Source organism: Belonocnema kinseyi, chromosome 1 (assembly GCF_010883055.1).
Source record: "Belonocnema kinseyi isolate 2016_QV_RU_SX_M_011 chromosome 1, B_treatae_v1, whole genome shotgun sequence".
In the NCBI taxonomy this organism is placed as follows: Eukaryota; Metazoa; Arthropoda; class Insecta; order Hymenoptera; family Cynipidae; genus Belonocnema; species Belonocnema kinseyi.
The window spans coordinates 180,885,817-180,898,354 of NC_046657.1; the positions used below are offsets into that span (position 1 = coordinate 180,885,817).

At 36.5% G+C, this 12,538-nt stretch overlaps 1 protein-coding gene across 1 annotated transcript in view; it reads right to left on the minus strand.

Moving 5' to 3' along the window:
- Nucleotides 1-248: 248 nt before the first annotated feature.
- The window catches only part of LOC117181542 (Werner Syndrome-like exonuclease), a 35,605-nt gene continuing 23,315 nt past the window's right edge, over nt 249-12,538 (minus strand). Inside the window, exons 4-6 of the mRNA XM_033374347.1 lie at nt 11,169-11,313; nt 9,871-9,972; nt 249-1,780 (exon numbers count right to left, since the gene is read on the minus strand). Coding sequence (XP_033230238.1) covers nt 1,694-1,780; nt 9,871-9,972; nt 11,169-11,313 — 334 coding nt within the window. The 3' untranslated portion in view covers nt 249-1,693. The remainder of the gene's footprint in view (nt 1,781-9,870; nt 9,973-11,168; nt 11,314-12,538) is intronic.

Below are 12,538 nucleotides of genomic sequence, written 5' to 3' on the forward strand. Positions count from 1 at the left end.
AACGGCACTGGTGGGCATACCGAAAATTGAGTATCAAAAATGTTTTGAGAGCTGGATCAAGCGCTGGCATAAGTACGTGGCAGTCGATGGGAATTACTTTAAAGGGGACCACATCAATATTCAAGAATAAACCTATATTTTTAATTTTAAAAATAAATTCTGGGAATTTTTTGATCAAGGTAGTATGTTACTTTAACCTAAAAATTGTGTTTTGCTTTTTTCCCGGAGCAGGGAAACTTACTTTTTGAACACCCCTCGTATATTCATTTAAGAAGACGACTTATGACAAATGAATATATATTGCATGCCAATGTTCCATATTTAATTCGATTAATGGATACTTATTAGGGCAAGATTAAAAGTTATTTCTTATTTAAAGAGTAACACCTGATAAAGACATTTGCGATTATTCAATCCCTATACTCAGAGTTAGGGCATTTAGTTTAGCTTTCTCTTTTATTAAGTATCAAAGGATACTTAATAATATTAGATTAAAAGTTGACTCTTATTAAAAGAGAAACATCTGATTTAAGCATTTGCGATTATTCGTGAAACAAGAATGGGCGAGGATGCAAATATATTCATTTAAGAAGACGACTTATGACAAATGAGTATACATTACATCACAATGTTCCATATTTAATTCGATAAAAGGATACTTATCAACGCAAGATTCAAAGTTGACCCTTATGAAAAGAGTAACACCCGATTAGACATTCGCGATTATTCGCGAAATAAGAACGGGCGAAAATGCAAATATATTCATTTAAGTCGACTTATGACATATATATTGCATGCCAATGTTTCTTATTTGAATCTATAAAAGATACTTGAATGGTGGTAGTTCAAAAGGAGCCAAGGGCATTTTGACGAAAATGGATTTATTGACCCAAACATTATTTAAAAATCCCTTACACATCCTGTTAATAGGATTTGCACGACAGTGCATGGTTCAGTATAGTAATAAAAACGTGATAAGCCGCAGGGTGTCCAAGGGGACAGTGTCCATTTGGTCCGGGCCTAACTGCTCGTTTTACCCTCTCTACTCCCACTATGACATTAATCTTAAAATGAATAAGAATAGTTAAGCTGTTATTTTTTTATACTTATGCGTGGCATATATGACTTAATGAAATATTCCTTATAATTTTTCGTATTGGCTAAATCTAGCAAAAGGACAAAAAATATCTTAATAAATTATGCCAGTGTAGTGCAAATCAAACTTTAATATGGGAAAATCGATTAAGGTGACTTATTTATACGAGATTAAAAGTTTCTTCTTATTGAAACTGTACCAAGTTACTAATGTACAAAGTTGTAATTATTTAAAAAATAAGAATCGTAAGTCAAGCAGGAGTGTTCATTAATTACGTAAGAAATTCGAGAACTAAAGATCTCTTCTGCTTTTTCTAAATGCCCTCACGCCTGAACTTCAATCAAAAATGTTTAAAAAATCGTAATTATTTGACCAGTAGTCAGAAAAACTTCCACATTTCTTATTAACTACTACGCCGGTCGACACAAATAACACCTACTACTATTGAAAATAGCTTTAACCCAGTTTAGCTCCACATAATGGTAATGAAGTTAATAAATTGATTATCATACATTTGTTACGACGAAAATGTCGACGATGTCCTGCCAACAATGTTTACGCTTTTGAATGTGCTCCATGATTAATTTTAAAGAGATTTCACTCTGAATTGATGTTTTCAGTTTTTTCAGAAAGTGTCAACCTGTCTGCTTTTTTTTGGATTGTCATGTGAAGCAACAATGATACCTGAAAATATAAATGATTTTTTAGTGTAATGCAAAACATAAAGAACGCATCGTATGTATGTATGTATCTATGTATCCAGGGTTTCATCGAAACGTGCCAAGTTTTTTTTAGCGACTTAAGAGGAGTGTATATGAAACAAAACCATACTAATAACTTTCATTTCCTGCCCACCCCTGCCCTCCCCGCAGTGCCCCAAATATAACGCAAAAACAAAGAAACTACATTTTTACGTATTATTATTACTTTTAAGCAATTTCCGTCGTCTTTTGCATACAAATAATTACTAATGGATAATTTGAATATTTACCAGACTTTTTAAACAATTATTTATTTCCCAAAAATTAAAGAATAATCGTATTTTTTATTAAAATGCTTTGTTGTTATTGTTTGGAGTAGTAAATTTTCTTAAAGCATTATGTAATTATTTAAATAATTAATTATTGTTTATTTTCAGCATTTCTAAAAGTTGATCCAGAGATGTCCACTTTTTTCAAACTGGTATCCTATGCTACTTTTTGTTGAATAATTAAATAATGTTGATACATTTTTTCTAATTTTTAACAAAGGACCTAGTACTAAATACATTGAAAATGGCTCTCTGTGAAATTGGCTCAAACTTTGCTATTTTGCACATCTTTTCATGCTGAACAAAATGTGTTAATGTTACAGAGCATCAAAGGTTGATAGTAAACAGTTTAAGTACACACACTACGTATATACTACTTATATGTACATAAGTTTGAAAAGTGAGGGGGGGGGGGGGCAAGGCTGAGTGACTGACTGATTGAGTGGCTGAGTAACAGAGAGAGCAAATGAGTACATAATCTAGATTTATTGTTAAAGTCAGCAGATCATTTTAACGACAAATTAACCTAAACGGCAGTAATACAAAAAAAATTATTGCGCTAAGCAAAGGAGTACTAGTGGCATATTTGACTAATTCAAGTAGTTGGCCCTACCGCCTGTTTTTTCAGTGAACGGCGATTAAAGGCAGTTTTATAAGCTGTTCTACGTTAGGTGCATAACATTTTATCTCTCCTCGATTCGCCATCATTTATTACTTATTCAATGCATAATAGACAGGACTGTTTATCTTCAAATGTTAAATAAAGAAGACGACCTATTTCATGTAATAGGCTACAAAGCGAGATGTACAGTAGTGTTCATGTGTGTCTTGCCGATGAGGTTAGCTGCTTGTATATTTTTAAATGTGAAATTGAAAGCACAGCCTACTTTAACAAATAAGGCATACATGAACACTACTGTATGATGCACGAATACGCCATTGCGTTTTTTAAACAAATGAGTGGTATACAGATTTGCAAAAAACTAAATTATCCTCTTGAAGTTAACAGCTTTAAACAAAATAAAAAATATGTAATAATTTAAAAATGAGAGTTCTTTCTCGAACGAAGAAGTCGAACGTATTTCGCTAATTCGCAAAGAACAAATCTCACTTCTTTTTAAGTACTGTGATCCTGTACCTTAAGAGGGAGGTCACAGATACATATATAGAAAAGACTTTTTAACTTTCTTATGTAAATTAACACAAGGTTTATGGTCATATTTAAGTACACAAGTAGAGCTGCCGTCAGCTTGGTTATATCAAAAGTGAGACAATTTTTGCACCATAGGTTTGTTCCTCAGAATGCCGGATTCCAAGCAATGCCAAGGCAAATGTACATCGAAAGATACGTTATGGAATTTTCAAGTGAACTCTCTAATCCAGAGCCGCAAACACCAAAGGCCATTACTGCAGTGGATTGTACTTATACATAGACTCAGAAAAGTAGCAATTTTCGTATTTTAAGACAGTCGTTCTCCCAGCACAAACATCGACATTTCAGAAAACCTACTATGATTGTTGCTCCAGATGGCTTTATATTGTCTGTATTGGGACTATACTTTTCGGATTTTCACAACAATGATGCAGTGATTTTGGAAAGGGGAGTGCGAGAGGGAGGTTAATGCTTTGATGGGGTGGCTTCAAAATGGAGACATTTTATTAATTGACCGAGGATATAGGGATGCGGTGCCATGGCTAGAGCGCGTTGGAATCACTTGCTGGATGCTGGTATTGATCCAGGATAGACAACAGCCATTATCTATTATGCCTCATCTACATCACCTTCATGAATTTTATTCCATCGCTGCCGCAATCATGCATAGATTCCACCCACCAATATTTATGGAAGGCGCAACAGTTGAACACGCAAGACAAATTATTCGGAAAAGCCAAACTCCAAACGTATTATAAGCGCTTGTAGAGGTTGAAAATCTAAGCATGATATATATTTAAAAATTTGTCATAAGGACAACCGCAGGATTTCGCCGGGAGCGGGTGCTAATCTGGAAAATTGCACCCGCTCCCAGCGAAATCGCGGTAAAATTTCAGCCACAATCACGTTTTTGTCAGCTGGTGCCGAAAATTCGATAACGAACATGGTTCCCTTCTCGAAATCAAGAAGAACCATGTCAGGCCTCGAGTGAGCAACAGAAACAATTGTCGAGAATATAAAGTTCTGGTATATGCGGCACTTCCCATTCTCGACCATTCACTCAAATTCCCTAGGAGCATTTAGGTGAGCGATATTAAAGTTGATGTCGTAAGAGTGACAGAGATGGTAATAAAGCACTCTTAGTGTCTCATTGTGCCTCTGGATGTAGGTTCTTCCCGCATGAGTTGGACAACTAGATAGTATATGTACCAAATGCTCGGGGTGTGCATGGCACGCCCTGCAGCTATCACCAGGAATGTCTTTGCTCAAAATGTGGCGACGGTATGTTAAGGTGGAAATGATACCGTCTTGGCATGCAAAAATGAAACCCTCCGTACCAGACTTCAATCCGGGCGATTTAAGGAAATCAAACGTTAGCTCACAAGACATTGACTGATCCTTCACATTTCTGTGGAAAACACCGTGCATCCTCTTATCGAGGAGCTGTACAGGAAAGTTTTTCTCTTGTGCTTTCTTAATCCAGGCTTTCAGGAGTGAGTACTCGAGATAGATAAAATATAGTACTCTATGCACCTAACTATTTGCGGATGAACCTTTAAGATTTCCAAAAGACAGACGATAAGTCTATGGGAGGTCGAATCGAAAACTTTCCGATAATCAATCCAGGCCATTGATAGGTCACGCTGGTAGAATGCTGCATCTTTGCAGACACATCTATCGATGAGCATATTTTCGGCCAGGAGTATTGTGCGCCCTTCCACCAGTATTGAGTATTGTGCGCCCTTCCACCAACCACTCCGGAATCGGTTTTTCCGACTTCAAATATCAGGTGAAAATACGGGCCAAATGCTGATGGGTTGAAGAAAACTTCTTCCACCAGAAGGTTTTGATACGATCTGGTCCCAGTGCGGAATAGTTCTTCATCCCTCTTAATACTTCTTTCACCTCCTCGGTAGTGATGGGTGGGCATTCTTTATCAGGTGTTATGAGGGCAACACAGAACTCCTTGAAGCTATTTATATTTTTGGAGTCTTCGTCCAGTCTATGCTGAACTTCGTAGACTTCTCTCCAAAATACTTCGACCTCTTCTGGTTTGGGTTCTCTGACCCACCTCTCCCTCCGCTCTAGATTTCTCATGGCGTCAGATAGTATCCGTATTCTCTCAACAATATGCTGCCTGATGGTCAGCAGCCTTGACTTGTTAAGTGTGTGATAATGGGCCCGTAGTTCGCACGGGAACTTTCGAACCTTGGCGGTAAAATTCCTGCCAGATGTGATGTAGTCAATCACACACTGAATGCGGGACGCGTACTGTCTTGCCCAGCCTATCTTTATGGCAAGTTGATGCATTCGTCTTTTGGTCTTATGATCAAACGTTGGTTTTGTTTTACGATTCGCATCGGCCAAAGCTCTCGCTGCATTATACACACAATAATTGATAGCCCAGAGGTCGTATTCTCCGGAAAAATGTCCACGAAGAACGTCATCCATTTCAGCCAGATCTTTAGCCTTGAGAGAAACATTGGTGTTGATATTTCTCCGGGTCGTAAAGCATCGCTCTTCCTCTATTAGATGCCTGCCCGCGGTTGGTCTTAGTGTCGCCTCTCTTTCTTTGTTGCCGGCTTGTTCTAGCTGTGGTAGAGTAGGGGTTCCGGTTACATAACCCCTTTTTCGGAGTAGTTCAGCATGGTTTCGCAGACATTGCTGCGAGAAGTGCGATAGCTCCGGGTGTTTCTCGCACCACAGAGCATGCAGCCGTGCCATGTAACCTCGTTCAGGGGCCACACTCGCATCGTAGCACTCTAGCAAGTCGTGATTCAGTCGCTCCGTCCACCCAAAGGTCCCGAGAATTTTTGTGAACACATTCTAATATTGTGTACATTACTTTTAATTCGTAACTAATTATTTATTTGAAATGCGCGGTGAATCTTGGGAAACATAACTTTTTTTCAGAATTTGGTTATACGTATATTTTGCGCACGTCTTCTGAGTCTCGAAGCCTTTGACCAATCGGCGCAAGATCTCGAGCGCGGGAGATTTGGAAACCGAATTAAAATAGCCAATATAGTACTTTCTTGCATTATACAGATGCAAGACGGGTTGCATTGTGTGCTAGAGTTCATATAATTATATTCCCTATGACTACATAGTAAACGTCCTTACTGTATATATACCGTTAAAAAACGGTCAGGCTGCTCAGTAGACCGTATGTGTAAAGTTTAAGTAATAAAAAAATATGAGAAATGAGCAAATTCAGTTTATGGAAAAACGATTAAAGTTGCAATAAAATTTTTAATAACAACAAATTTTTTTAAAGAATTCGCATTTGTTTAAACGGGACAATGATAGTACTTCTGCTCTAATACAAATGTAAGTTATGAGTTATAATAATATAAATTTATGGGAATGATTTAAAATTTCAAGGATAAACTCGAGAGCGAAGCACGAGATACGTGATGAGAATGTGTTCGTTAAGGCCGATGGAGCTCTAACAAAAAACAATTCACAATTACCAAATTAAAGTTGCAGATGCTTTCACCTTTAGTTTTAAAAAGTCTATGTACAAACATCGAGCGCGTAGTGCGAGGTAAAAATACATTATCGAGCGCGAAAGTAATATATCATCGAGCGCGAAGCGCGACAACCAACAGTTCAAAATTTGAACTCCTGAAGATGAAAGTTCTTTTTATTTGAAGTAATGTAAAGTAAACTACAAATAAAAGCATTCACAGTGAAACTGTTTTGAATTTTAAACGTTTAAAATTAAATTTCAACACATCACTCATTGGGAATTGTTTCACTCAAAGGCTCGAGCATTTACACGTACTTTTCGATAAAGCAGCCCTCTGAAATTTTGATGATTCGAGCGAACGCATTTTATTTAAAACAATTCAGCTTGAAATTGCTACCATTTTATATACCTTCCTTCCTCGTGCATCCTTCCCACTTCATCCATCTGCAATCCATTCGTTCTAAAATACCTTTCCCTTTCCACCTCCACCTTCCCACCCATACTCTTGTTCTCCTTCCCCCACCAACACTCCCTAACCAGCTTACTTCCCCCCTCTTCCAAAAATTTCTCTTCATATTTACACGTTCTACTTTCCATTATATACCTAAAATTGTTCTCCACACCTCCAATACATAAAAAAGACGCTCATCACTAGCGAATCGAACAATTTTTGTTCTCCTTCCAAAATAATCTGCGAGCAACCTCTTTCCCAGCCCCCACGCCTGCCTCATCACGACATTTGCCCTTCTCATTCTCTCTTTTATATGAACATCCACTCCCCCATTCCTCAGAAACAGGAAGCCCAAGTACACTAACTCTTTCACCTACTGCACTGCCTTTCCTTTCCACTTCCACTCCCCTTCTGAACACCATAACATTGTACTTTTCCCATTTAACTCTAACCTATTCCCTCCCCACCTCTTACTCTATCTATCGTCTCTTCATATACATCCCTTACCCTCTTAATCAGGCCTCTCCACTCCTCTCTCTTCCATCGCCTCTCAAAACCACTCCCTATCGAATGAAGGGAACGAGCCTTTTAGATCTACAAAAAACGTATACACTTTCGCACCCTTTTTAGCTAATTCCCTATCCACCACATCCTGCAAGGCGAAGGTATTGTCGATAATACTCCTTCCCTACCTAAAGCCCGCCCGCGTCTCCGGCAGTATTCCTTTCCCCTCGGCATCCTTCCGCAGCCTATCTGTCAATACTATCGTGTATACTTTGTGCGCCGTATTCATTAGCGTAATCCCTCTATAATTTGCCTGTCTCTCCCTAACCCCTTTTTTCCAGTAGTACGTTCAAACCCTCCCTCCATCCTCTTGAGAATCTCTCCCCTCTATACTCTTTTGCCTATACTACTTTGATAACCGCAATCTTATGAAACCCACTTGACTTATGTATTCACTTAACCAAAAGCATTAATTGAGCTGCCGGATCGAAGAAAGGCACATAAACTTATTTCGCTGGGAGTAGGAAGGCCCCTGGAAGCTTTCTTAAACATTTTTGAATTTTAATTTTCAAAGACTATATATAGATACAGAATTTCATTGTGCATCTTTTTATCCTATGGCAAAAAGTTGTGGCTTTTTTAGTTTTCTAATTAAAGCCAAAAAATTACTTTTGATTCGTTTTTCGCTTCAACTCGCGCTCAGTCAGACAGTTTAAAAGATTTATCAATAACATTTTCAGAAAATGTAGTTTGAAATCTCATTCGACTGATAGAGCAAAACTAATTCAAAAATTTATTTAACAAAATTTGTTTATTTTTTCCGATGCTTCGCTTATCGGCCTTTTCTAACTTCCCGCGTTTCGTTTATCGAACGAATTTTTGAGTAACGAAACACTTTCAGTGAAAAAGTTGTTGACAACAGTACAAAGAAGTTTTCTGGAAATTTTTAGTCCAATCGAATTAATATTCAAGAAATTATTAGAGTCTCAAGTCGATAGCGGCTAGTTAACTCACGCGCGCGCTGTAGCGAGAGTGTCAGACCCGATTTATAATACAGTTCACAGGCGCAAAAAATATAAACTAATAAAGTAATCAGGTAGTGTCAAAGTATTATGCATAAATAAATAATAACACGCTTTATTACAACAGAAATGAAAAACAAATTTACTTTCTCAATGTTTCAGTTTATTCAATTCCACGAATGTAAAGCATTGAAAAATTCTCGGAATTAAGAACCCGTTGAATCTTAACTATTAGATGTTTATGTTTTCTTTTACTTTTTTACAGTTTGTTTTAAAAATAAAAAGCATTCTATTGTACATCACGTGAAATTAATAAATTATTGTACATTATGGACTAATATTTATTTATGCTTAATACTTTGATATTACCCGATTTCTTGATTAGTTTTTATTTTTTGCACCTGTGAACTATATTATAAATTAGATCTGAGACTCTCGTTACAGCCCGCTCGTGAGTCGTCTAGCCGCTATCGACTTGAGACGTTAATAATTTCTTAAATATCAATTCAATTGGGCTGAAATTTAAAAAAAAAACGTTTTTGTACTGTTATTAACAACTTTCTTGCTGAAAGTTTGTTGTTGCTCGAAATTCGCTCGATAAACGAAACGCTGGGAGTTGGAGAAGTCGGACAAGCGCCAGGCATCGGAAAAAAATTAACAATTTTTTTTTAATCAATTTTTGAATTAGTTTGGCTCCATCAGTCGAAGGACATTTAAAACTACATTCCTTGAAAATTGTATTGAAAAATCTTTCAAACTGACTGACTGAGCACGAGTTGAATTGAAATGCAAATCAGAATTAATTTGTACAAAAAAGCAAGTTTTTTTACTTTAATAAGAAAACTCAAAAAGCTACAACTTTTTGCGTGAGGGTGAAAAGATGCGAGATGAAATTCTGCACCTAGATATAGTCTTTAAAAATTAAATTCGAAAATGTTTAAGAAAGCTTCCAGGGGCCTTCCCACTCCCAGCGAAATTAGTTTATGTGTCCTTCTTCGATCCGGCAGCTCAATTATTATATTTTACACATTTTACAAACTCATTTTACTTGACAGTCCGAAAAACATTTGCTGGCAACAAAACAAAATCGCACAAATCTAAATAAGTTTTATTAATACAATATAAATAATAATTTAACTTACGTAAGCATCAGTTGCTGCGTATAATTTCTGTGCATCGTTTAGCGGCTGAATATGCCATTTACTTCTTCTAACTTGTGAGTTTTTGCTAATTTTCTTCCGCAACTGAATGGAAAAGAATAAACAATTAAAATTAGTTAAACTAATATGAGGTGAAAAGCAAACGTGTAGAAGTCACAATGTGGAGAATGTTGAGTTAGGATTATGTTTTGGATCTTTCCCATCAATTATATCGCTTGGAATAGTCCAAATCGAGCTAAACATCACGTGAACCTAACGTCCGTGATGTTTAGCTCGATTTGTACTATTCCAAGCGATATAATTGATGGCAAAGATCCAAAATATAATCCTAACTCAACATTCTTCATATTGTGACTTGTGCGCTTTTGCTTTTCACCTCATACATCGTTATATATTATCAAAATAATTTTTAAAACGTGTAATTTATTGGAACACTAGGAAAAAGGATCTTTTCCATAAGGATAGTAAACCTTATAAGTAGAACATCGAAATCAGGTCGTGATTGAAACGAGAGGAGGAGTCAATATGCCCCAAAAATTCATTCATAATACTTGAACGGCCTCTTATTAAGGGCATGTGATACTTAGAAAACTATCGATTTTACCAGTGTTAGATTCCCTCGAATGTTTTCCTACAATAATAAAGATTTTTTCTTCAAAATCTGAGGAATGATAGCGAAGGTGGTAACGGACGTCCCCGAATTCTTCGTTTGTGAAATAATTAAAAAATATTTAATTTGGCTTAATTTGATGTGTGTGTATTTTGAGAAAATGTGTGTTATAATTCTCTACCATAATTATTCTTGAGTGCTACTGACAAAATCGGTACGATAGACACCTACATTATCGGAATAGCAAAAAGGTGAAAAACGATCCTAACCTCAAAATAGTACACATGTATACAATTTTTATTTAGCACAATACATTTTTTTGCCATTATCCCTTAAAAAGAATTGGGGGACGTCCGTTATAATATTTTATAGCATTTCCGAATTCAGTTTAAAAAAATTGTAATTTGTGTGGGAAAAAAAGCCGAAGGAACTGAACCCGATTTATCCAAGACGAAGTATTCCATGCGCTTAAGCAAGCCCCTATGGTCCCTACTAAGGTCTTCGAAAACTACTTTTTTTATGAACAGGGAATTTCCGATTCAAGATTCAGATTCAGGAAACAGATCTTGCAATCAATACTCCTACAGATTTCGTCCCCTAAAGATACTCGTTTAATCGGTTCTTTTTTGTTGAGTATATAAAACACTAAAAAACTAAATTTTCAACAAACCACATAGGCCGTCAGTCGTTCCAAACTCCACCGACACGAACGCTTGTAAACTATGTTCGCGAATGGTCCACAATCAAAGCAATTGTTCTCAACGACTTTTTTTGCCGGAAACTCCGTAAAGTCACGACCTAGTTTCCAGATATCACTGAAAAAAAAATCATTCCTCTAGTTTTCCTGAATATTTTAAACGTCATTTTGAGAGACTTCAAGAAAATGCGTCTTAGGCTACCTTCAAATGACTGCAACCTAATTTAAATTCAATATTTATCTAATATAACTATAAAGTCCAATTGTGTCCCACTTCCTACTAATAAATATAAGGATTAGGGTGATTAATTTTGCACTAAGTTTTGAAATGGAAATGCACTAAATATTTCGAAATTGCTGTGCTATTGTAAAATTTCAAGCAATATAGGCATTTCAAATTTCCTCTTAAATTCTGACAAACCTTTTACAGTGAAACCCTTCAATAGCCCTTCCGAGAATTGACGCCGCGCCGCAGGTAGGTCTGACATTAGCTGCGCGGTTCTCCCTCAGGCGTGAAAAAACAAAAGCGGAGCGGGCTATAATGAGTTAGTTCCCACCCACCGTCAGCCCCAGAATCGATGCAATAGAATATTTTCACTGTATTTCATTCGACATCAAAATGGTAGAAATTTCGCTAAAAAATTCGAAACTATTTTTCTCAAAAAATCCTTGCTATTCTTTTGTGATTAATTAAAGAAAAATGTATATTTATTTAGAAATCAACCAGCTTTTGCCCTTTTATAAACGTGAAATATAATTAGTCTAATGTAATCTAAAGTAAAATACTAAAGTTTATCCAAATCACATTCTCATGTCGCGTTATTCTCTAATGTCAACTGGGGTTTTCAGAACTAATTTAAATTGTGACGTAAAAATGTCAAAGAAGTCGATACTATTGCACATCAAGTTATCCTCACTACATATCCCAGACAATACAGTGTTCACCATAATTAGCACGATAATAAGGTGTAATTCCATTAAATTATATTCAATTATATTTATTGAATTTATGTATTATTTTCCGTCATAGCTAAAGAGCCCCGGGACATAAAGGGATTCATTAGAGTTGGAAAACGGGATTTCGTTTTACTGTCGCAATTTTGAATATTTTTTTCTGATTTTTTGCATACGGTATACGTCAATAGTCAAAAATAAATAAAAATAGAGAAATACTAGTGACGCTCAATGTAAACTGTGTGTGGATTCTCGCAGCACTCTCTCGACCCTCGTGAAACTTATATACCGTGGGCTGACAACGTAAATGGGAACGTGATACGGATAAGGCCAATTTTCACATGAGATGTTCGTCTGATGATGAGGAACGTAAAAATGGGTGCCTGGCA